The sequence below is a fragment of the Channa argus genome, chromosome 8 (genome assembly GCF_033026475.1).
Source record: "Channa argus isolate prfri chromosome 8, Channa argus male v1.0, whole genome shotgun sequence".
Lineage (NCBI taxonomy): Eukaryota > Metazoa > Chordata > Actinopteri > Anabantiformes > Channidae > Channa > Channa argus.
The window spans coordinates 26453148-26479765 of NC_090204.1; the positions used below are offsets into that span (position 1 = coordinate 26453148).

A 26618-nucleotide genomic window follows, 5' to 3' on the forward strand; every position below is an offset into this window, starting at 1 on the left:
TAAGAACAGTTTTCTTGGCCCTAACTTTGGCATTTACCTGGAACATGTCTTTGTTTATACAAAGTAGCTCTTAATGATTGTTCATTTAAAATTCAAACAACGCAATCTTAAAATTGCAATAGCTGTGATTAAAATGTATTTTTGTTTACGATCCAATAATAAGAGAAGCACTCTAACAGGCTTTACGTGCAGAAATCTGTCTTCCCCCTTCCAAGTTTTGATGGATTCCGAGTTGAAAACCACGTGCATGTGTGAAAACGGCAGCAACAAGGAGTCTGAGAATACATCTAAGGCTTCATTTTTTCTATTACTTGCTTTGTTCTTTTGCATCTCAGTCTATTATTATTGACTACGCAAAGAGGGGTGCAACATATACATACGCTGAAAAAGTCTATACCAGCAACCACTTTAGGAGTCCAGTGGAAACTGAAACAAAGTCTTCAATAGCTGACACAAAAGAATTAAGCATTAAAAATTGGAAAAGCTGATCATTGTAGTTTGATAAGTTTATGGGATGGAAGAAAGCAAGAATGACCTTTTCAGACATTTCAACAACTTTGTTGGTGATGAGCCATGGCTAGACAGCTGAAAACAACAGTTTAGTTCAAGCAGAGCATGGAAATAATGTGCTCAGCACCACACACCCCCAGAATCAAAGCTTCACCAGAGTCCAGCTATTACAAATTTATGTGTAAGTGTGAACTTGACATTTGTGTTAAGCTTTAGTCTAGACTTTATTTTCAGTTAGTTCTATGTCAAAAGACCTCTTACCCTCCACCACGGCAAGTGGGTGGCGCAGGTTGTCTGTCTGGCTGTTCAGGCAGAATTGGGTGGGCACGAAATTTACTGGAACAATCCCCCGGTTGGCAGCGGCCACAAGCTGTTCCTCTAGCTGGCACCACATGGCTGCCAAGTCCTGGTCATACTCCTGGTCCAGGGAAACATGAGTGGCTGCCTGTTTTTCCCCTGCCCCAATTAAAAACCAGAAAAGAATCATGATTAGTTGTTTAATATAATGGACCTCTTTTCCTCTGTCCCACTTATATGTTCAGATCTTTCAACCATGACTTTCCTCAAAGGTACCCCAATATAAAATAAAATTCTGTAACTGTCCCTAAATACTGCTTTCAGGGTCAGAAATGAATACCTCATTTTGAAAATTGTACTATATTTTAGGTTTTCGAGTCTATATTTTCACATTTGACAACTTTTCAAATGCCATGTAATATGCACTTTATAAATATTTTATACAACCTATGATATTGGGCAAAGCAGAAAAGTGTGATAAGAAAAAGACAGTGATAAGAGAGTGTGAGAAAGAAGGTGCATTTTGTTCTTAGCATAGGCAGCATAACTTTAAGTTTTCAAAACATGTTTTACGATAATGCCTTATTAGTTATTGTAAGTGTAAGCAACAGCCGCAAGAATTAATTTCTACTTGTAACTTCAGATTTAAATAAGCCTGTAAGGAGCTTACAAATGATAATGCAGTGTTGTACCTTCTGCAAGGCGGCGTTCATGTCCAAAATAGACCCTTGTGGCTGAGCTGTGAATGCAGGGCAGCGGCAGCTGGGGGAGACTGACATCATTTCTCTCCATCACACTCTGAAAACCAAATATACAACTTGGATATTTATGTGCCAACTTGTGTTTGCCTCTGAATCTATTTTAATTCCCTATAAATATTCATTATGAGTCTCTCTATAGTTCTGATAATGATTTTCTTTAAGCTAACCTGGTCAATTATTGGGATTTTCTGACAAAAAAATCACATAAAAATAAAAAACTATTGACGAAATCTTTACCAAATTTAAAATAACTCACTTAAATCAACGGTCAATAGAGCAGTCAATTTATTTTAAAAGTCACACAATTAGTTGAATGGAAATCACCTGAGTACAGTCAAATACTAAAAAATGGAGCCTTGCTATACTTTGACCCAGGTGAGTGGTTACTAACACCTAGTAGGTCCTAGTAGATAACTCTGCAAAGTAAGTGTTTCAGCATACAAATGCAATTTCAAACTCTAGTTACCTTGTAAACATATAAATATTCTCTGAGAAAGGCACCCTGCTGTGTGGCGGTCTGCCTGCTGCCATTAGTCAAGATCTGTCTGAAAGCTATTACAGCGTCCCCCAGTTTTTGTAGTGTGAAGGACTGACGACCAATTGTAAAGTTGATATGGTCCTCTGCCAGAGACCAGCCCCTCTCTTTGTACACTTGCATGGCCTGGCAGTAACAGCGCAGTGCATGCCTCCTCTACATAAAGACACAGCCAGGAGAAAGCATACAGGATATAAAGACAACTCAGTATTAGAGAAGTATCACCTGAAACATGTGATGTCCATTTATTTCATTTATTATTAAATATACCCAGTACAAACTACATGAAATAGCCTACCATATTACATATGAGTTCCATAACCATTACCAATTTAGCAAATTACAAAAAATATTAAACCACCAAAACTTGACAATGCCCTATTCTGGCTTTTTCCCATGGCCTCATTGATAATGCCAGCAAGAGCAAGTGTTTAGCCCTTTTAAATTTCATAAAAAGGATTACAAGTCCGGAAAGTGAAAGAGAAATGACAAAGTTAAACAATATTTCAACTGATAACATTCCTATCTCTATTTTCATTTAACCAGTAATACTGAGGGCAAGGTCACAAAATTGAAAGCACCAAATAAAACTGACATTGTAAATGCAGAATAAAGACATAACACAGATTCAGTACAGAACTGGGGCCTTTTGCAAACATACGCTACTCAAAAAAAGTTACAGATATTCAACTTTTGGGTGAAATTTCAGAATGCACCTAAAATGCACTATAACCTTATTTTGACCTTCTCCAAACTTTTGAATGCACTTGTCCAACTTTTTAATGTTTCAGTGCTTATTCCATAACATGTTGTTCTCTAACAAGGTGATTAACTGCAAAAATCACAACGTAATTCATGGATCATGTCTAATCCGTGAATCGACAACTAAATGTTCTGGTTCAATGAAAATGCGTATTTAAACAGTCCTCTTCATCATGCTTTTCACATTTTGATATCACAAGACCATTTTGGTTTTTTTTCCAGATTTTTTGGTTGTGGTATACACACCATTGTTCTTAGCTTCTGTTAATATCACTGTAGCATGAACTTTTTAGACTTTCCTTAAATTTCACTCGAAAGTTGAATATCCCCAACTTTCTGTAAGTAGTGTATGAGGAAAGGGCACTGGGCACACATTGATATCACTATCAATATTTATGAGCATTTCGCATTCTTTGCATGTGCACACACCAATTTCCGTTAAAAATTGGGGTGTTTCCAGCCCTGCTTTGTGTGTATGCAACAGTTATAAATGACACCCCTATGTTACGTTGGACCACATGGATCAGTGATGGCTGAAAGCCTTACCTGTCCTGCTTTGCTAAAACGATGACCAGCCAGGATCATATGGAAGGCAAACTTGCGCACCATGGGGTTGCGCATATTAATAAAGCAGTGGGCAGCCTGTTCCAAAAGCAGAGCACTGCGCAGGTCAGAGTCCTGGACAAAAAGATTAAGTTCCCACATTAATATTACACATGCCTACACAATTGTCACATTTTTTTAGTGTATGAGATCTACTGGATTGTGGTGTCATTTTTTTCCTACTTTCATGGATATGGGCAGTGAATCTGGGGCAGTTCTGTTTTTGGAGTCGGGCAGAACTAAAAATGGTAAGGGTTTTCTCACCTCACTGGTCATCTTAATCAGGAGAGTTGCAGCGTCTGAGTATTTTCCCTGACTTTTGAGTATCTCAGCACTGAGTAAGGCGCAGCGCTCAGCCAGCACCATGTTCCTGCAAAGGACAGGAAGAAGAGGTTCTGTCAGAAGAAAAATTTTGACATTTTGGATCAAAGTAAAAACATTGACAAATACCATAGATGCAAAACAAACTTCTGAACAGATAGCATTGTGCCCCACAACTGGTGTCACAATGAGTATCGAACAAAACGTTTTATCTTATTTAAGAAAATAGGTCCGAAATATTAGTATTTAGTGTTTATAACATAAGTGTTTTAACAAGGTACACTGCAAGAGCAGTTAGCCCCAATATTGCCCGTGCTGCCCCACTTTCAATTGTAAAAATAATAATTAGGACATACTTGCAGACATCTCTGTATGTCTGTATTGCAGTGTCCATGTAGTGTGCTGGATAGGGTCTAGGAGCACCAGTTTGTAGAAAGGCTGAAACTGCAGCCATTTCCTACAGAAGAATGGAAAGAACACAGACAGACATAATCAAGGAATGAAGAAGAAGAGAATCAAGAATCTTCCAACTGATAAGCAATAAAACACCACTGCCCAGTATAATCTTGGCCAAAAGCAAACTAAAATTGTGAGATTTTTGAATACACTTTGTATTGTTAATGTGCTTGTGCCCTTGTTGTTCACCTGTAAGTAGCTTTGCCAATTTCATCACTGGTATGCACTATCATATTTGGCGTTGGATTTAAAATGCAACGTAACAGCCTTCCACACAGTTATTTTGATTCGAAATTTTGTTTTTCATCTTTGCATGCATATATGGATATAGGCATGGACAGCTAGAAGCACAGCTAACCAAAGGAGTAGAAATGAAATATATGATTATAAAACAAGTGATCATAACAGCTGAAAATTATGAGCATTATTGCCTTCATGAAAGGCAATGCTGCTCATGCCAGACCTACTTAATGCAGCTAAGTTGGAGAATAAATGCTCACAGTCATTATAAAGACGAAGAAAGAGAGGAGGAAGGTATGTTCGTAGACAGAGAGAGAAGAGGACAGCTAAAAATGTAGGACTGACAGTAGGGACTGTGAATGTTGGGACTATGACAGGGAAGGATAGAGAGTTGGTTGACATGATGCAGAGAAGGAAGGTGGACATACTGTGTGTCCAGGAGACCAGGTGGAAAGGTAGAAAGGCTAGAAGCTTAGGAGCAGAGTTCAAGTTGTTCTACCATGGGTCAGATGGAAAGAGAAATGGAGTAGGAGTTATTCTGAAAGAGGAGTTGGTAAGGAATGTTCTAGAGGTGAAAAGAGTATCAGACAGGTTGATGAGTCTGAAGCTGGAAATTGAAGATCTGATGTTCAATGTTGTTAGTGGTTATGCCCCACAGGTAGGATGTCAGTTAGAAGAGAAGGAGAAATTCTGGAATGAGTTAGATTAAGTGATGCAGAGCATCCCCAGAGGTGAGAGAGTGGTGATTGGTGCAGATTTCAATGGACATGTAGGTGAAGAGAAAAGAGGTGATGAGAATGTGATGGAGACATGGTGGTTCACTTTATAAAGAGGATGGAAATGGCTGTAGTGAACACTTTCTTCCAGAAGAGGCAGGAACATAGGATGACATATAAGAGCGGAGGGAGAAGCACTCAGGTAGACTACATCTTAAGCCGACAGTGTAAGAGATCAGTGACTGCAAAGTAGAGAGAGAGGGAGAGAGTAGCTAGACAACACAGGTTGGAGCTGCAAGGCAGGAGGTCTAGAGGAACACCAAAGAGGAGATTTATGGATGTAGTGACAGAAGACGTGAAGTTAGTTGGTGTGAGAGAAGAGGATGCAAAGGATAGAGTTGGATGGAAGCACATGATTTGCTATGGCGTCCCCTGAAAGGGAACTGCCGAAAAGAAAAGAGGAATATGGTTTCATGCCTAGAAAGAGTCCAACAGATGCAGTATTTGCTTTGAGGATGCTGATGGAGAAGTACAGAGAGGGTCAGAGGGAGTTGCATTGTGTCTTTGTAGATTTAGAGAAAGCATATGACAGGGTGCCGAGAGAGGAGCTGTGGTATTGTATGAGGACGTCTGAAGTGGCAGAGAAGTATGTTAGAGTGGTGCAGAACATGTATGAAAGCAGTAAGACCATGGTGAGGTGCTGTAGGTGTGACAGAGGGGTTCAAGGTGGAGGTTGGTCTGCATCAAGGATCGGCTCTGAGCCCCTTCTTATTTGCTCTGGTGATGGACAGGCTGACAGATGAGGTTAGACAGGAATCTCCATGGACTATGATGTTTGCAGATGACATTGAGATTTGTAGTGAGAGCAGGGAGCAGGTGGAGGAAAATCTAGAGAGGTGGATGTCTGTTTTGGAAAACAGAGGAATGAAGCTTAGCCGCAGCAAGACAGAATACATGTATTTGTAAGTGTGTGAAAGAGAGGGACCCAGGTGGAACGGTGAGGTTACAGGGAGCAGAGGTGAAGAAGGTGCAGAACTTTAAGTACTTAGAGTAAACGGTTCAGAGCAACGGAGAGTGTGGAAAAGAGGTGAAGAGGCGAGTGCAAGCAGGTTGGAACAGGTGGAGAAAAGTGTCAGGTGTGTTGTGTGATAAAAGAGTATCAGCGAGAATGAAAGGAAAGGTGTTCAAGACGGTGGTGAGACCAGCGATGTTGTTCGGCTTAGAGACAGTGGCACTGAAGAAAAGACACGAGGCAAAGCTGGAGGTACCAGAGCTTAAGATGTTGAGGTTCTCTTTGGGAGTGAGGAGGATGGACAGGATCAGGAATGAGGACATCAGAGGGACAGCTCATGTTAGATGTTTTGGAGATAAAGTCAGAGAGGCCAGATTGAGGTGGTTTGGACATGTTCAGAGAAGAAACTGTGAATATATCGGTAGAAGGATGCTGAGGTTGGAGCTGCCAGGCAGGAGGTCTAGAGGAAGACCAAAGAGGAGATTTTGGGATGTAGTGAGAGAGGACATAAAATTAGCTGGTGTGAGAGAAGAGGATGCAGAGAATAGGGTTAGATGGAGGCACATGGGTTTGGCTGAAAGGACAAGAATAAGTCATTATCAAGACAAAGGGATAGATGTATATGAGTGTGTGTGTTCTTACCAGTGCACCAGCAGCATATAGCATGGCCTGGTCTGAGAGAAAGTCCTTCTTGGCAGTGTGGTAACAGCTGTAGGCTAGTTCGTAGTGCTGAACCAGGAAGCACAGATCAGCCATCTTCCTGATCTGCAACTCAGGGGCTTCTGGTGGATATCTGACAATACAGACATGAAACGTCAAACTAGCAATAGTATTTATGTGTCACACAACGTTAATCAGAACTACTTAAGTTTCATGATGAAGCTGTAGTGCTCGGTAACTTACAGAAGGCCACATGTGCTCTTTGGTTCACTAATGCTCTTCTCTGGAACTTTGCCTCCACCAAACCATTTCTTGGTTGCAGTGAACAGTGATCGACTCAAACCCTTCCTGGAGACTAGCTGTGGACAAAGGAGCAGATCATGTGCTTAAAGCTGATGCTGAGGGGTGTAACAGTCTAGCTGAGCTGAATGTCTCCCAGCTCCTCAACTCCTCACAGTTCATGAACCTCAGAGTTCAAACACTTTGGTCTAAAAATTTATTGCTACTTAAATTGAACACATTTTAACTTTTGTCAAAGTGTTACATGTGTTTACATTGTTCATTTATAACTAAATCTTTCATATTACATTGAGGGTCAAGGCTTGAAGTCTTACCTGGTCATTAAGTTGTCTGATGTTCTTCTCTATGTGTGGCAGCAAGCCTCTGAAGGTAAACTCTTGGATGAACTGCCTGATGCGATCATGGTCATTCAGGGTTAGGCATGAACCATGGCTTCCTGAACCTCCTACTAGGTTCTCTGCTTCTTTTGTTCCTTTCTTCAGTTCAGCGTTCAGAGAACTTAATCTGTGCAGGGTGCCTGCGCTGCTTGCTGTGTTCAGCTGGAGTGGATGGCTTTCCAGGCTGTTGGACATTTCACCTGATAGGAAAAAGTGTACCACCAAACTTACCAACAACAATTTCTTTATCAGAGTTTTAAAGTAACCAAACAACCACGTGCAGGTAAATCAGATGATTTGAGAAAAAATGTGATGTATTGCTTGTTACACAGTATAAATTTAATTTATATTCACTACACAGACACTGACCATGTGTATGTAGTTTTGGTGTTGTGGGGCTAGAAAAGTGATGGAGATTTATTTGAATCAGGTCAAATAAAATTGGTAATGTTTGTGATAGCATGGCCAAGAAAACAATGACATTCACATTGAAACCCACACTGTTCGTTCTATCACTATGGTGTACATTTGTGTATGTAGACACGCATCCTTAGCATTTTAAATGAAGCAGAGATTGCTGTGAACCTACAGTACTTTTGTTAGTAAGCTGGGGATTATGACAATTGAGGTCTACAGTACAAATGTTTATGTATTCATTATAGTTACTGAGTGTAGATCCACTGGAAACTGAAGTTATAGTCAATCATTCTGGCAAAATAATATGAAAACATGAGTCTTCAGTTTTCTTTTAGAAAGTAACAAAAGACTGAACTTCAAATATGCACACTGCCTTTGGAGTAATACTAGCAAATACAAAAAGAATAGATCCAACTAATATATCGCAGGATATTCTACTATGAACCTCAACGAAAACACATAAGCATTAAGTTAGTTGTGACTAAATGAGGACTCAGAGGGTTGGTGACCTACAGCAGCAACAGTATCTAAAATCACACTACCATACAACCCACATTAATAAACTAGCTGAATGTTTGTGGCAAACAAATTATCAACATGCCCAGCAAAAACTGCATGTTCCTCTAGTTGTCATCCAATGTGTACACAAAAACTACTTGCAAACTTTAAGCGCACACATTGCACTCCGTGTCAAAGGTCTCTTAACTGATGGAAGTCAGCATTAGTTAACCCGTGTCTTTTCTCGTGTGCAATCTCCTTTTCTCTCTCTCTTGGCTGTGCTTGAGCAAGTGCTAATTAGCTGTAGTATGTGCACAAACCAGATAAACAGCTGGAGAAACATAAGGTGAATCATGCTGAATCTGAAAACATATGTAATCCTTCTGAATTGTAGATTACCATACAACAAAGTCTGCAAAAAGTGAAATGGTGTAAATACTTTTAAAGATGTTAATTGGGCTGACCTTTCTCTGTTGTGTGTTGGAGTTCGTCTTCAGCTGCACTGACACTGTTATTAACAGCACCACTGTTTGTAGATGAAGCAACATCACTGAGTATTTCCTGCAATAAGAAATATTATGTAAACAAAAATGTTTAGTTACACGAGACTAAACCTCTGGCTGATTTGTGTTATGCTCTTAAACTAACTCACCATTACACCCATGATACATAGTTATTGGTTGTAAACAAAGACGTTTTCATGTTTCAATTACCATCACTGGATGTATTCTATCAGTAACACACTTTTGAGGTGGACTTTTAGGCTTGCCAATCGCTCTTTAGTAGTCCTGACCCATTGGCTTGTGGATTTTGATTTGGGTTTTGTTCCCAAAGATGAAAATTACTGTAGCTAATGCCAGCGGACGAAGCTACAGTGTTACCTGGTTAAGCAGGTTAGTCCTATGCAGGTATTGGCTCCATGGATCTGGAATTTGTTCATCGTCTTCAGTTGAGAAATTGCGAGAGTTCACTTTCAACAGATAGCAGCCCTGAGGACCATATCTCTGTTTCATATCCTCATACACTGTATCGGCTCTAGAGAGGAAGGACACAATACGTTACGCCCATCAAAACTCTAATGACAACTAATGCAAGATGTCAGTATTTTCTTTACAAACATTTGATACCATTTTAAAATGAGAAGCAGCACAAAAAGACTATACAACCGACTGTACAGTTGGGCTCAAAGTTTGAGGAGGCATAAGACATCTTCAAATCGTTTTTCCATACTCTCTCTAGAAATCCAATTTTATTACTGACAAATAAGTTGCTGACTCCAATCAGCAAGATTAAAGCCATGAAGAGTAGTAGAGTCTAAAATACTTCTTAAAAGTGAAAACAGGACCAAATCAACTGCTTCTTAACTTCTGAAACCACTAATGGTCACCTTTAATTTGAAGGCTCACACAGTCCTTAGTGCCATCTAATAACATGAAAGGGATTGAATTTAAAGAGATGTGACCAAAGGAATTATCATGGTCAATGTAAAAAAAATTAGCTTGGGTTAATGCAGAAGTTTAATATTTCTTCTTTATCTTTGGTGTCAGACTTCAGTGTTATCAAGCTTTACAATTATTTGCAGGTTTACATAAAAATATCAGACTTTCAATGTAGTGTCAGATTTGTGAACCCCAGTGTAATTAGTAAGCTTTGTTTCAGTACCTCTGTTCATCCCCCTCACTCATGTCATGTAGTAACACATAGTACTTGAGTGTGTTAGGGATAAACCACTTGGGGATAGTGTATTCTCCACTGTGCTGAATTCTGTGCTGCTCCTGGGAAAGCTTAAGGAACTGCTCAACAGGCACTGCCTCTGTGGAGGACACCACAAGAAGGCCTTGCATGGTCACAAAGTCAAGGACAAATCAATATATTGGATATTGAATATTGTGATACACACACACACACACACACACACACACACACACACACACACACACACACAAGGATTGTAGTATAAATACACCTGGATGTGGAAGGCCCAGTTACTAGTGAATCGGAACGCTGGTCAAAAACTACACCGTGGACATGTGGACAACCTTTCCCTAACTGGAATTTTATTTAAAAATGACCTAACCACAACATAAATATGTTTCTTGGTTAGAACTTTATGTTGTTGGAAGGATACAGGCGAGGTAGTGATTGAGGAACTCATGGTCGGAGGCAGGCATTGACTGCAGGAAAGTCTCCCTGTAGACCTCAAACCAGGGTGTGGTTGCTGGAAAACATAATGAAATAAAGGATTTCATCCAACAACCCACATGGTTCAATACGTTAGCCTAATAGTTTAAGGCATCCAAGAATTTTTCCCCAGTAAAGTTTTTGAACATGTTATAAATACACTGAAAGGTACACAAATGACTAGCATATACAACAGGAAATTGTAATTGTTGTTAATTTGACAACATGATATAAAACATGATATAAAACTAGAGAAACAGTGTTTTATTTTAGGCACATTGGAGCTGTGCATCTAAAAAAAAATAAAAAATTTAACTGATCGATAATGGCAGTTAAGGGATAAAAATGTAATCAAAACACCAATTCGATCGCATTAACTCCTCTCGACAATTCAGGACAGGGCAGCATACTGCACAAACAAGCTTATGCACATAATACAGACATTGCACTTAGAAGCTCAAAGGATAAAGTTCAGATAATATTGGGATCATGTCACTGATACATTGTGTTCTCACAAACATACCCTCTGGACAAAGCTAGGAGAAGGTCAGAATTCCAGTTCATGTTTTAAAGGGGCTTGTACAGTCCTGCAATGTTGACGCCTGTAAATTATTTTTTTTAAATCAATCATACCATATTACAATATCTGTATAATTGTTCATCAGCTAAATGCCTCCAACTCCAGCAAGGATTATCTAGGGAAACTGCTTGGACTAAGCAGAAATCGTGAAGGACATGATGACATGCAGTCAGTAATACAAGTCTGCTTCTACAAACACAAAAAGAAATATATTGTGTGTAAACTAATAAAAACAGTGCCACAAAATTGAAAAGAAAACTATTAAATACTGATAGTACATTCTATGGTTAGGTGAAACAAAAACATTTTCATGGATCAGATGGTCCAGCATGTTTGGTCTGGACCTGGCGAGGACTGTCGAGGAAAATGTTAGTTTATGTTGTGTGATTTTGTTTTTGTGGATACCTTTCGTAGAAGTCAACACTTTTTTGCTGTGGCCTGTTTCTTGGCTTTTAGAAAACATGGTTTCTTTGTAGTGTTTTTTTTTTGTTATATGTTGTCCAAACAACACATAAATCCTAAAATATAAAATACAAATGAAACTTTAAATTTCTGTATCAGTCCTCACCACTGAAGTTGAGCTGATAGTCTCCTGCAGTGATCACACTGCTCGCTGCACCTTCTTGTGGGTGACAGGATAACACCACTTCATTAAGCAGTGTGCGCTGGGCAGGGCTCATGGTACCAGACGCTGTGTTTGGGCTTGTCATCACATTGTTCACACAAATGCGGAGGTTTTTCACAACTTGTAACTGGTTGTTGGGGTCCCTGATGTGACCTAAAGAAAAAGGACAAGTACACAATGTTTAGTCATTTAGGATAATATGTGTAGCACTGAAGTGCAGGTACTGCACTAATACAGTAGCCACAAAAGAGATATTTGACTTTCTAGTGAAATTTACAATGCTACAGTAATATTATATACTAAAATTAGGCCAATTAAGTAGCACGCAAAGTTAATTTCTTCATCCCAAACATTTTATTGAAACAAAAGCTAACAACAGTGTTGGGTATAACACTGTCAGTGTTTCAATAACTCAGTTGTCAATTGTCATCTTGGTCTCATGATGTAAACCTGTGAATTCACCTGTAAAAGGTAATAGTACATTTATTTATTTATTTATCTATTTATACACACACACACATATATAAATAAAAGCAACATACACTCAGCAGCCTTTTCAAACATGTTTCAATGAAGGTTTGTCAGTGCTCAATCTTGTCTCACTGTGTTTGACTGTACAGAGACAGTGTGTCACGTTTGAGGAGATGGAGGATTTTTTATGACGCAAATGTAATGTCTGTTATCCTAATTATGACAACATGTGTACAATTACTGTGATTAGTTCTGAATATTGTTTAATGTTGACTGCATAGAACTAAACTGCGTAGTACCAGCTGGTGGTTTTGTTGATCGACATGATGCAGAGAAGGAAGGTGGACATACTGTGTGTCCAGGAGACCAGGTGGAAAGGTAGCTAGGCTAGAAGCTTAGGAGCAGGGTTCAAGTTGTTCATGGGTCAGATAGAAAGAGAAATGGAGTAGGAGTTATCCTGAAAGAGGAGTTTGTATGGAATGTTCTATAAGTAAAAAGTATCAGACAGGTTGATGAGTCTGAAGCTGGAAGTTGAAGGGGTGATGTTCAATGTTGTGAGTGGTTATGCCCCACAGGTAGGATGTGAGTTAAAAGAGAGGGAGAAATTCTGGAGTGAGTTAGATGAAGTGATGCAGAGCATCCCCAGAGGTGAGAGCGTGGGGATTCGTGCAGATTTCAATGGACATGTAGGTGAAGGGAACAGAGGTGATGAGACTGTTATGGGCAGGTTTGGTCTTCAGGACAGGACTGCAGAAGGTCAGATGGTGGTTGACTTTGCAAAGAGGATTGAAATGGCTGTAGTGAACACTTTCTTTCAGAAGAGGCAGGAACAAAGGGTAACATATAAGAGAGGAGGTAGAAGCAGGTGTAGACGCTGTAATCTGAAAGAGATCAGTGACTGTAAAGTGTTGGTAGGGGAGAGTGTAGCCAGACAACACAGGCTGGTGGTGTGTAAAATGATGCTGGTCGTGAGGAAGATGAAGAGGACTAAGGCAGAGCAGAGGACGAAGTGGTGGAAGTTGAAAAAGGAAGAATGTTGTGTAGTTTTCAGGGAGAAGCTGAGACAGAATCTGGGTGGTTTAGAGGTGCTTCCAGATGACTGGACCACTGCAGCTAATTTGATCAGGGAGACAGGTAGGAGGGTAATTGGTGTGTCATCTGGAAAGAGGAAAGCGGACAAGGAGACTTGGGGTGGAACGAGGAAGTTCAGGAGTGTATACAGAGAGAGGTTAGCTAAGAAGAAGCGGGACACTGAGAGGACTGATGAGAGTAGACAGGAGTACAGGGAGATACAGCGTAAGGTGAAGGTAGATGTGGCAAAGGTCGAACAAAGAGCATATGAGGACTTGTATGCTAGGTTGGACACTAAAGAGGGAGAGGTGGATTTGTACAGGTTGGCCAGAGAAAGAAATGGAGATGGGAAGGATGTGCAGCAGGTTAGTGTGATTAAAGATAAGGATGGAAATGTATTGACAGGTGCCAGGAGTGTGATGGGAAGATGGAAGGAGTACTTTGAAGAGTTGATGAATGAGTAAAATGAAAGGGAACGAAGAGTAGAAGAGGTGACTGGTGTGGAGCAGGAAGTATCCAAGATTAGTAAGAGTGAAGTGAGGAGGACGTTGAAGAGGATGAAGAGCGGAAAGACATACCTATGGAGGTATGGAAGTGTCTAGGAGAGATGGCAGTAGAGTTTCTGACTAGTTTGTTTAACAAGATCTTGGAGAGTGAGAGGATGCTGAGGACTGGAGGAGAAGTGTACTGGTGCCAATTTTTAAGAACAAGGCAGATGTGCAGAGCTGTGGCAACTACAGAGGAATAAAGCTGATGAGCCACACAATGAAGTTGTGGGAAAGAGTAGTGGAAGCTCGGCTAAGGGCAGAGGTGAACATTTGTGAGCAGCAATATGGTTTCATGCCTAGAAAGAGTAAAACAGATGCAGGATTTGAGGATGCTGATGGAGAAGTACAGAGAGGGTCATAGTGAGTAGCATTGTGTCTTCGTAGATCTAGATAAAGACTATGACAGGGTGCCGAGAGAGGAGCTGTGTGTGTATGAGGACGTCTGGAGTGGCAGAGAAGTATGTTAGAGTGGTGCAGGACATGTATGAGAGCTGTAAGACAGTGGTGAGGTGCTGTAGGTGTGACAGAGGGGTTCAAGGTGGAGGTGGGTCTGCATCAAGGATCGGCTCTGAGCCCCTTCTTGTTTGCTCTGGAGATGGACAGATTGACAGATGAGGTTAGACAGGAATCTCCATGGACTATAATGTTTGCCGATGACATTGTGATTTGTAGTGAGAGCAGGGAGCAGGTGGAGGATAATCTAGAGAGGTGGAGGTCTGCTCTGGAAAACAGAGGAATGAAGCTTAGCCACAGCAAGACAGAATACATGTGTGTCATTGAGAGGGACCCAGGTGGAACGGTGAGGTTACAGGGAGCAGAGGTGAAGAAGGTGCAGAACTTTAAGTACTTAGAGTCAACGGTTCAGAGCAACGGAGAGTGTGGAAAAGAGGTGAAGAGGCGAGTGCAGGCAGGTTGGAACTGGTGGAGAAAAGTGTCAGGTGTGTTGTGTGATAAAAGAGTATCGGCAAGAATGAAAGGAAAGGTGTTGAAGACAGTGGTGAGACCAGCGATGTTGTTCGGCTTAGAGACAGTGGCACTGAAGAAAAGACAGGAGGCAGAGCTGGAGGTAGCAGAGCTTAAGATGTTGAGGTTCTTATTGGGAGTGACGAGGATGGACAGGATCAGGAATGAGGACATCAGAGGGACAGCTCATGTTAGATGTTTTGGAGATAAAGTCAGAGAGGCCAGATTGAGGTGGTTTGGACATGTTTAGAGGAGAAACTGTGAATATATCAGTAGAAGGATGCTTAGGTTGGAGCTGCCAGGCAGGAGTCTAGAGGAAGACCAAAGAGGAGATTTATGGATGCAGTGAGGGAGGACATTAAGTTACTTGGTCTGAGTGAAGAGGATGCAGAGGATAGAATTAGATAGAGGCACATGATTCGCTGTGGCGACCCCTGAAAGGGAACAGCCCAAAGGAAAAGAAGAAGAAGTCGTTTACAATGAGGAAAATGTTGTCCAATATAGATTTAGAGATGATCATGCTTTTATCTCATCTAGTTCAAACTATTGTAATTCACGCTTCGCTTGTCTTAACAACAGTCACACCGGTTTTATGTTCTCTTCACTGGTCAGCAATCAAATATACTCACTTAGTTTTTCATGGCAACGCCCCGAGTACATTTCTGACCTGTTGACCCCTGGCTCCTCTAATGCATTGAGGTCATCAGGTCAAAATCTGCTCGTGGTCCCTAAAACCCATTTTTAACCTCGGGGCATCTTCCGTTTCAGTCCTGCCCCTGACTCTGCACATGGCTGATTCCACTGATTCTTTTAAAAAGCAACTGAAAACACTATTCTTTAGGCAAACTTTTGGGCTCTTATGGTTGCATTTTTAATTTATATTGTCCACGAAGTTGTCTCTGAAAGCAGTGTCCAGGAGTCCAAAGAAGAAGGACATAAACCTCAAAGACAATTCTGTGGAGGAGAGCTCTGCTGACCAACCAGATGAAAGCCAAGCCAAATGCTTAGATCGAATCTTACCAAGTTTCTCAAAATTGAATAGAAATAAAATTGATGCTGCTGCCACCATACTGTTGGGATGCCTAAAACTATTACTTACACAATTTTTCTATGTTCAAATACACCACAGAACGTTGTCGAACTGCAAATCACTTCATATCAGACAATCCACAGATTTTATTAGCCTTTGCACCTCCAGAAACACTTTTAGAAATCTTAGTTAATGGTACATCAGCTCTTTAAGGATCATAGAGGACAAGCAATACAAAATCGAAGAGATGCTACTTTTAAACTGGACAGATAACTTTGCAGGTTCTACTGCTGAACTGACTCTATTATCAGAATCTGATCTCTTCAGTCTCATATGTTTTAGATGACCAGGTGTGAGTGAAATTATTAAAGGACACCTTCACTGATATTGATCTTGCTTCTTCTGGTTCTAGTTTGGGTAGTATACACGTAAAAAAAATGCCATTAAATGTCCCTTTAAATTCCCTATCATAAAATATCTCTCTACTTCTAGCTGTAAAACGCTTAAATCTCTACCTTCAGTACAGATTGGGTCATCTCGTGGCTCATACTACGGACGCCTGGGAACTACAGAGAAGAGGAATCATCAAGCTTGTCAGTGGACAAAAGCCTGCATTGTTGATGGTATGTGTGCAGGTTACACATCTGGAAAGGCACCATCAAAGCTGTACATAAAAGGTTTTAGTACAACATCCAGACGTCTTTTTCAAGAAAGGCCTTGCATATTTCAGCAAGACAATGCTTAACCACATACTGCATCTATCAAAACAGCAAGGTTTCACAGGAGAAAAGTCTGGGTGCTGAACTGGCCTGCCTACAGTCCAGACCTTTCACCAATTGAAAACATTTGGCACGTCATAAAATGAAATATCCAGCAACAAAGGACCAGGACTGTTGAGCAGCTACAATCCTGCATCAGACAAGAATGGGACAATAAACTGCAGCAAATGGTCTCATCACATCCCAGAATTTTACAGACAGTTGGTTAAAGAAGCGGGGATGCTACACAATAGTAAACATCATCATCAAATTGAAAATGAGCTAATATTTTCCATTAAACGGTAAAATGTCTCATTTTCAATATATTCAACATATCAGTTGTTTATGTTTTACTGTTAATATGGGTTCATGGGATTTGCAAATCATTGCATTCTGCTTTTATTAATGTTTTACAAATCATTCCACTTTTTTGGAGTTGGGGTTGTAGATAATGATTATACCTGAAGGGCTGTGCAAAGCATGGCAGAGTTCAGGACACTGTAGAACTGTGTAGTGGAGCAGTGGAGGGCTGGGAAAAGAAAACTGGACTGATTTGAGTTTCATGCTAGCACCAGGATTCATACGCCTTTTATACTGTCAAATTTAAGCACTTTTCAAACACTTTTAAGCTTTTCCAACATTTTACAGTCATGGTAAATTAGATATTTGAACAAATAGATAAATACTGAAAATGATTGCTTGAGAGAGCAAACAAGAAGGGGCTCAGAACTGATCCTTGATGCAGACCCACCTCCACCTTGAACTCCTCTGTCACACCTACAGCACCTCACCACTGTCTTACATCTCTCATACATGTCCTGCACCACTCTAACATACTTCTCTGCCACTCCAGACGTCCTCATACAATACCACAGCTCCTCTCTCTGCACCCTGTCATACGCTTTCTCTAAATCTAAAAAGACACAATGCAACTCCCTCTGACCTTCTCTGTACTTCTCCATCAGCATCCTCAAAGCAAATACTGCATCTGCTGGACTCTTTCTAGGCATGAAACCATATTGCTGCTCACAAATGTTCACCTCTGCCCTTAGCCGAGCTTCCACTACTCTTTCCCAAAACTTCATTGTCATCAACTTTATTCCTCTGTAGTTGCCACAGCTCTGCACATCTTCCTTCTCCCTTCACTTCTCAATTCCTCTGGCATCTTCTCACTCTCCAAGATCTTGTTAATTAAACTAGTCAGAAACTCTACTGCCACCTCTCCTAGTCACTTCTATACCGCCACAGGTATTTCATCAGGACCAACTGCCTTTCCACTCTTCATCTTCAACATCCTCCTCACTTCACTCTTATTAATCTTTGCTACTTCCTGCTCCACACCAGTCACCTCTTCTACTCTTCGTTCCCTTTCATTTTCCTCATTCATCAACTCTTCAAAGTTCTCCTTTCATCTTTCCATCACACTCCTGGCACTGTAACATTGAACCTCACGCCTTCAATTTCCAGCTTCAGACTCATCAACCTGTCTGATACTCTTTTCACTTCTAGAACATTCCTCACAAAGTCCTCTTTCAGGATAACTCCTACTCGTTTTCTCTTCCTATCTGACCCATGGTAGAACAACTTGAACCCTGCTCCTAAGCTTCTAGCCTTGCTACCTTTCCACCTGGTCTCCTGGACACACAGTATATCCACCTTCCTTCTCTGCATCATGTCAATCATCTCTCTAGCCTTCCCTGTCATAGTCCCAACATTCAAAGTCCCTACTGTCAGTCCTACATTTTTAGCTTTCTTCTCTCTCTGCCTATGAACACACTTTCCTCCTCTCCTTCTTCGACCAACAGTAGTCCAATATCCACTGGTACCCTGTAGGTCAACGGCACCGGTGGCGGTCGTTGTTAACCTGGGCCCCGACCAATCCGGTATGGGAGTCATATGAATTCTACTTTTATATGGTTGTAATTTATTTATTTTTTGATGAAAATGTCATAAAAGGTGATAATTCTACTGTGTGCTTATTATTGAGATCATAGCTGCTGGTGGAGTCCTACTGGAGTACATTAGGACATGGTTCTAATCTTTTGGCCCTGCTGTTTAGAATAAATTAGAAACCAAATTAAGGGTTGAGAAAAAACTGCTGATTTCAAACCATGTGAAAACTATAACCTGCTCAGTTAGCTATAAGGTGGCGGGTTATGCAGTGGGATAACTTTTGATGAATATTTCAGTTGCAGAAAGTTACTAACGTTATCGTAACTGTTAACTAACGTTGGGTACGTGTACTGCATATTCCATAAATGAGCGTGTCATTATTAACAGGCAATACTAGCATTACCACACTAACACACACAGCGCCTCTCAATCATTTAGGCTACAAATTCACCAACTAGCAGTTAGCATAATTGTTACATACACATGTAACATTTGTCTAACGTTACTGGAAATTTCTATACCTTAACAAGCGTTTCATGTGACTTGAAATCCCAGACTCTTCCATGGGGAAAAAAGCTCTATGTCTTTTTCGCAGGAGGCCATTAGTGGATTTGCTCCTCTTTTTTATTTTTCATTTTTGGACCATTTCTAATAAAAAAAAAAACAAACTCCTGCATGTTGGCGTAGTCATGTCAGACTCAGTGCCTTCGGGGGCGGGCCAGGGTCACACACGCAGGTGCAACATTTTTAATTTTAGAGTAGTTTATTTCTCCGCCTACTAAGCAAACTAACCACCTAGTCACACTGCTAATTATTGTGAAAGACATACAGTTACTGTTTCATGCATTTTCAATCCAAAATTCAAGCACATTTCAGACCTTGAAAACACAACATTAAAATTCAAGCATTTTCTAGGATTTCCATTTATTTTATGCCATTAATAAGCATTGACTTAATTTTCATATTGTATCTATAATTAGCTTTGTACTGAAACTCAAGTCCACACAAGTTCATCCTTCTTAGCTCATAAGTAGTTTATTGTTCGGCTTTTATTTAGCCCAGTGTCATTCGGTCCTCTTCAATAAAAGGACGCATTTCATCTGCCAATGGATGTCAATTGAAAACTGCTAGACGCCCGTAAAGTTTTGTTGCCCTTTTTCTCCCGTAATTACGGTATGAGCTAATATTTTCGGTAAAATGATGCTTAAAAGCTGAGGGTTTGTTGCAACCACACAGGTTCTTTTTTTTTATTACACGTAGTTAATACACTATATTGCCAAATGTATTCGCTCACCCATCCAAATAAATGAATTCAGGTGCATAAAGCAAGGTCCATAAAGACATGGATGAGTGAGTTTGGTGTGGAAGAACTTGACTGGCCTGCACAGAGTCCTGACCTCAACCCGATAGAACACCTGTGTATTATGTATTTCATAAACACACTCCTAAACCTCGTTGAAAGCCTTCGCAGAAGACTTGAAGCTGTTACAGCTGCAAAGGGTGGGCCGACATCATATTAAACCCTATGGATTAAGAATGAGACGTCACCAAAGTTCATATGGGTCTAAAGGCAGATGAGCGAATACTTTTGGCAATATAGTGTATAATTAATTAACACATTGTTGAAATATTACAAATATATTAACAGAACGAACAAAATCTGTAGAAATTATGATATGTGAAATACTGTATTTTTCTTGCTGATTATTCTGAGTCAGTTAATGATATATATTGAAAAAATTGCCTTGTAATGTAACAAATATTGTGTACAGTTTTTTATTAAAGTAAAAAGGAAAATTCCCCCAAGTCAGCATTACTAACTACCAGGGTTCTCATGTTTGGATGCTCTTAAAAGCCTTTCTTTAGAGGTTACCAAAAGATTTCAAAGCATTCTTGTTTAGACTCATGTCTGTTATCACCGCATCAATTGTGAAGTGTTTTTACTGTTAAAAAAATATTTTAATTAAAGGGAAATTGTAACTCCATTGTCACGAACACTCATTACCTTTGAGCTTTAATAAAAAGCTATTCTTTAGAGATTACCAAAAACTTGCATTATGTATATTCTGATTATACCAATATTGAAGCAATTTTAGGATTAAATTGTTTTTTACTTATTATTTTAATGGGAAATTGGTGTGTGAAGTGGTCTTAAGGGCAACATGAAAAATGGGAAACAGATTGTGCCTGAGGCCTCTTTTGTTGAGAGAAAGATTCTCCTTTTGACAATAATTCTACTCTCTGTTTATTATTGAGGTTGAAGTGGTTAGTGGAGTTGGACTGGAGTGTTTTTGCCCACCTCATTTATTTTATATAGGGTGCAAATAGGTTTAAATAGAGTAGAATTGTCACCTTTGTGACAATTATACCATTATAGAAGAACTGATTGCAGAGCAACTCTATTTGATTGCATTAGATTTAAAAAAAAATTTAAACAATTGGGATTATGTGTTAAACATAAATAAAAAAACAGAATGCAATGATTTGTGAATCTCATAAACCCATATTTTATTTACAATAGAACATGAACAAAAAATCAGATGTTGAAACAGACATTTTATAATTCAAGGAAAATAGCAAAATTTTAAAATTATGGCAGCACCACATCTCAAAAATTTTGAAACAGGGGCAACAAATGGCTTGAAAAGTAATTGCTGTAAATAACTAATGATAATAGTGGGCGACTGTGGCACAAGAAGGTTGAGCAGTCATCCACCAATCCTGTAGTAGTTGGTTCGATCCTCGGTTCCTCCAGTCACACATTGAAGTGTCCTTGAGCAAGACACTGAACGCTAACTTAGTTGCTGCTGGTGAGTGTTGGCCAGCTGCACAGCCGATCCCCCATCGATGTGTGAATGGGTGAATAAGAAGCAGTGTAAAGTGCTTTGAATGCCAACAGGTAGAAAAGGGCTATATAAGTGCAGACCCTCTACTTTAAAACGAGTCAAATTTGATGTGGTGATCATAGACAAGAGTCTAAACCAGAATGTATTTACATTTTGGGTAACCTCTAATGAAAGCTTTTTATGAGCATCCAGACTTGAGGACCTAGTTTGTTACAATGCTTCTAGGGGGGAAGTTTCCTTTACTTTATAAAAAAAAAAACTGTACAGTACAAAAGCTGGTGTGGTGAGATAATTATATTTATTCAAAAATCGTCCAGTAAAATTGGTTCAAACTTAGTATGCTATAAGAGAGATCACTCTTAACAAGAATATTTTAAAAGTTTGAGGTAACCTCTAAGGTAATTTTACCTTAGAGGTTTTTTATGAGCATTCAAACATGAGATGAGTGAGTTACATGAGTTACAATGCTGTCAGGTGGGAATTTGCCTTCACTTTATTACCAAACCGTACAGTAAAATGAGTCTAAATGATTTATGTTCTGCACTTATATAGCGCTTTTCTACCTATTGGCACTGAAAGCGCTTTACACTGCTTCTTATTCACCCATTCACACTCACAATCACACACACACACACACAAATGGGGGAGCTGCTATGCAGCTGGCCAACACTCACTGGGAACTAAGTTGGGGTTCAGTGTCTTTCTCAAGGACACTTCGACACATGGCCGGAGGAGCCGGGGATTGGTGGACAACCGCTCTACCTTCCTGCGCCACAGTCGCTCACAAACCAGAATGCATTGAAATTTTAGAAGAATGAAGAAAACCATTTTATGAGCATCCAAACCTGAGTACTCTTTAACCGCAAAAGCCATCAATGAAAGTTTCAGTTAACCCTTAATAAAGATATTATCAAAATGAAATCATGAAGAAACTTTGTGTAATGGTGTACCTGCCAATATCTTAACATTTTCTAAAAATATTTGAAAAGAGTTGAAAAATATTATTTCTTCATGCATGGGAATACATTACAACTTTCAGCCAAGTTTTTATATATTTTTTAAATAAATTTCAAACACTGAATTATAATAAGCTGCTTTTTCACATATTATATTCTTTTACTGCTTTTAGTCGTCCTTTTAAGACGAATATAAGACGTCAATTCTTCTTTTCCTTTGGGCTGTTCCCTTTCAGGGGTCACCACAGCAAATCATCTGCCTCCATCAACCCTGTCCTCTGCATCCTCTTCTCTCACACAACTAACTTCATGTCCTCTCTCACTACATCCACAAATCTTGTCTTTGATCTTCCTCTAGAGGCCTGGCAGCTCCAACCTCAGCATCCTTCTACTGATATATTCACAGTTTCTCCTCTGAACATGTCCAAACCACCTCAATCTGGCCTTTTCTGACTTTATCTCCAACACATCTAACATGAGCTGTCCCTCTGATGTCCTCATTCCTGATCCTGTCCATCCTCCTCACTCCCAAAGAGAACTTCAACATCTTAAGCTCTGCCTTCTGTCTTTTCTTCAGTGTCACTGTCTCTAAGCTGAACAACATCTCTGGTCTCACCACCGTCTTGAACATCTTTCCTTTCATTCTCGCTGATACTCTTTCACACAACACACCTGACACTTTTCTCCACCGGTTCCAACCTGCTTGCACTCGCCTCTTAACCTCTTTTCCACACTCTCCGTTGATCTTAAATAAAAGATGTCAAGTAATACTTTAATTGATCGATAATAACTACGTCGAAAAATAATATTTACTGCAGTGGTCTGTGTGAAACAATCCCTGAGCCTCTGCGTATCTTTTTGGCCGTTCCTTGTAACCGTACCATAAGAACGGGGCAAAAGGCGCAACAAAACTTTAGCAGTGGCTGGTTTGACCGTGTTCTAACCAACGACGGCTCACTTTACCGCAGTCAAGGCGGAGCTAATTGTCAACTGTATCGGTAACTGTTAGCCCACATTAGGCTAATGATATTACAAACCTGACCACGCTTCGTGATGGTAATTGCGAAACTGGCCGTCGAGGGTCATGATGGGATTTAACGTTACACAGCTCCTCTTACCTTCGGACGTGAGTCTGCAGAAAGGCCTCAGTAGCTCAGCAAAATGCAGGTTGTTCTTACGAGTCACTTTCTCGGCTTCTTCACTACACAAGACGGCTACCATCGGAACAAACGAGTCCTGAACGAACTCCTGCACAGATTGGACACATTTGGCCATGTTGGACAACGGACAAAACCACCTAACACACTGAACTGAATCTGCTTCCCTGTACTTTAAGAAATCCTATTTCATTGCTTAAGACAGCTCCTCTTCTGTTTTCAGACAACAGCCATATTAACTTTAACCACCCACTTCCTGTGTAAAACTGACGGTCAGGTGATGGTGACGAAAAGGCTTCAACTACAAAAAAACATTTCCTGTTCCGGTCTCGCGTGAACGCGTGCGCACCAAGGCGCACAGTCACAACAACATCTCTTTAGGTTTTTTAGTGTCTGTGTGTTTTATTTTTTCTTAAATTATGTATTGAACCAAGAACAAATACAAACACAGAATAGCACGGGGCTTATAATAGCATATAAGTGTACAGAGAGGAAACAACAGCAATGAGGAAAAATATTCAAAATATCTTATTTCAAACAAAAAAAGAGTGGTTTATTATTAGTAAAACGAATTATAAATATATAGTTTAGAAATCATAAAGATAACATTTATTAGAAAATATTTGTCAATCTCCTCTTCCGTGTAATTAAAGATAAAAAAAATTCTTTAGAGGAAAAGCAGACACAACGGAGAATTTTAATTTGAATGAAAATAAGGACATAAGACCAGAACACTTCAGTATAATTACAGGTACAAAAAAAGGTACAATTGTCTCAGGACAGGAATTACAGAAAGAGTAGCTGTAGACTATTTACAGACTTCCTAATATAACAAATTCTCCTCTTCCAAACAAAATCCAGTAACATTCTGTCAATCTTTTCAAAGTACGGCCATCTACATACACAGAGATTGCTGCATCTCTAAGTCTAGAGAGACTTTCAGCCTATAAAAACAAAATTCTGCTCTTCAGTGACAAATCTCTCTGGAGCCACGAAATATCTTTTGTTCCAAGATGTTTATTTTTCCAAACGTGTGGACTAACCAGTGGTCATCAACCGTTGTTTAATCCCTGATCTATTGATCAAACAGATATGCATGTGTGACACCCACCAATGGTTGGTCACAATTGTTGATTAGGATTATGTGGTTTTTTTTTTTGTATTTTGGTGCAGAGAGGCTAAATTTCTGAACATTTACTATGGTTTTAAGTTTCAAGCTTTTCATTGTAATTGTCAAGTTACGCCACTAGGTGGGGTATTCACCAAAATGAGCGCTAGTTGAACGTAGCCTTCAGGCCTCTGCTTCTCAGACAGAAACAGCCTGATTGAACGGACACAATTAACGTCTCCCGTCTCTACTTTTTCCTGTCTGAAACAGGGTATATAACCTGTCTACAGGTCACTGTTGTTTGGGGCCTGTAACATAATTTTGGAGGCACTGCTGGGATCGGCATCTGGTGAGAGCTGGTGCTGGTCCTTAACTCTACAGACCCAAGGCAGACATCACAGAACCAGCATGGTAAAGCTGCATGTGTGCAACTGAGGTAACCCGAGGACTAAGGGCTAGAGAGAAACCCCAGTTGGAGGAGGACAGCACAGCCTGCTGGAAATTGCAAAACTGAGATATCACTTATCAGGGGAAACATCATGGATGACAGCGGAAGAAAAGAGTTAATATGGAAGATAAAGAAAAGCCTTCATGCCTTAACAACAGAGGAACTCTTTCAAATTTTTAAGAATATCACACTAGTAGAGGACCTGGATCCTTCAAGTGTAATACCGGGTGATGAGGAGAGTTGCCTTGACTACATATGTACTTACTTGAACTGTCAGGCATTGCTCGACTTAGAGGATCAGGGGTTTTCCCATCTGCTATCCATGAGAGATGCCATTACTGATCTTATGTCTAGTCGTGCTGTTAGATGCACTCAATCTATATTGTCAGGTAGTGAAAATGAGACTATGACACTGGCATCCCCACCTACTAGATTGTCAGAGCAGAGCAGTGTAAAGAATAATACCGATGACACGTATCCTGTGCATTCTGATGACCCACAAGTAGTCGAGTACCAACAGCTAATGACTAATTATGAGGCTCTAGGTAGAAGATTGGCTGAGTTTAAGACAGCGTCACCGGTCCAAATAAAGCCCATCTTAACAGCTACACAACCACAACCCTCGACAGCAGTTAGACATCACAGTCCAGCCCCATTAGACCACATCGAACGTAGGCCTGATAGTATGGTCTCCTTAAGGGATTTATCCTTCCTCCAGCGTAGAGAGTTTAAAGTCCATGGGGGCCAGGTTGGGGACAGTACATCCGACATCAGCTACCATGGGCTGTGTAAACGGATTGATGAGGGACACAAAGCAAAGCACACAGACAGTGAAATCATTCAAGGGGTGCTTCGCATCATCAAACCAGGACAGTTTAAAGACATGCTCATCAACAAAGATGACCTAACCCTCACAGAACTCAAAAGTTTCCTAAGGTCACACTTGAGTGAAAAGAGCGGCAGTGAGCTCTTCCAGGAGCTAATGAGCACTAAGCAACATGAGCATGAGAGCCCCCAACAGTTCCTATACAGGATGATAGGACTAAAACAGAAAGTTATGTTTGCTTCTAAACAAGATAACATGGACATTGAGTATGAACCGCGCACAGTGCAAAATGTGTTCCTGCGCACCATCCATCAGGGCCTTCTCCCAAAATACGCAGATGTTCGTACTGAACTCAAACCCCTTCTCTCAGACTATGGTGTGACAGATGAAGCACTAATACGGCAGGTGAATAAAGTATCCAGTGAGGAGAGCGAAAGGCAGCGTAGACTCGGTGCATCCTCTCGTCAAAAGGTAACTCATGCTCATAGTGCTCAACTTACTACTGAAAGAGACATTGAAAGTACATCAGATGGTAAAGTAAGGAGTAAAAATAAAGTCATAGAGGAACTGAATGCCAAAATTGATGCTCTGACTAAAGTGGTTGAAGCCCTCGCAGCTAAAGGGGTCCAAGAACCATCTTACCAGTGTATTCATACTAATCAAAGCAAGCCCAAGTTAACACCAAGGAAGTA

General features: G+C 40.2%; 1 protein-coding gene across 3 annotated transcripts in view; it reads right to left on the reverse strand.

The window, feature by feature from the left end:
* Positions 1 to 23805, reverse strand: part of trappc8 (trafficking protein particle complex subunit 8) — a 34988-nt gene extending 11183 nt beyond the window's left edge. For all 3 annotated transcript variants that reach the window (XM_067512316.1, XM_067512317.1, XM_067512314.1), the window contains exons 1-15: positions 23506 to 23805; positions 11795 to 12004; positions 10594 to 10683; positions 10128 to 10302; positions 9347 to 9500; positions 8930 to 9026; positions 7488 to 7750; positions 7117 to 7232; positions 6856 to 7006; positions 4146 to 4246; positions 3733 to 3838; positions 3412 to 3543; positions 2035 to 2259; positions 1500 to 1605; positions 772 to 966 (exon numbers count right to left, since the gene is read on the reverse strand). In XM_067512316.1, coding sequence (XP_067368417.1) covers positions 772 to 966; positions 1500 to 1605; positions 2035 to 2259; positions 3412 to 3543; positions 3733 to 3838; positions 4146 to 4246; positions 6856 to 7006; positions 7117 to 7232; positions 7488 to 7750; positions 8930 to 9026; positions 9347 to 9500; positions 10128 to 10302; positions 10594 to 10683; positions 11795 to 12004; positions 23506 to 23662 — 2278 coding nt within the window. In that variant the 5' untranslated portion in view covers positions 23663 to 23805. The remainder of the gene's footprint in view (positions 1 to 771; positions 967 to 1499; positions 1606 to 2034; positions 2260 to 3411; positions 3544 to 3732; positions 3839 to 4145; positions 4247 to 6855; positions 7007 to 7116; positions 7233 to 7487; positions 7751 to 8929; positions 9027 to 9346; positions 9501 to 10127; positions 10303 to 10593; positions 10684 to 11794; positions 12005 to 23505) is intronic.
* Between the last annotated feature and the right edge of the window lie 2813 nt (positions 23806 to 26618).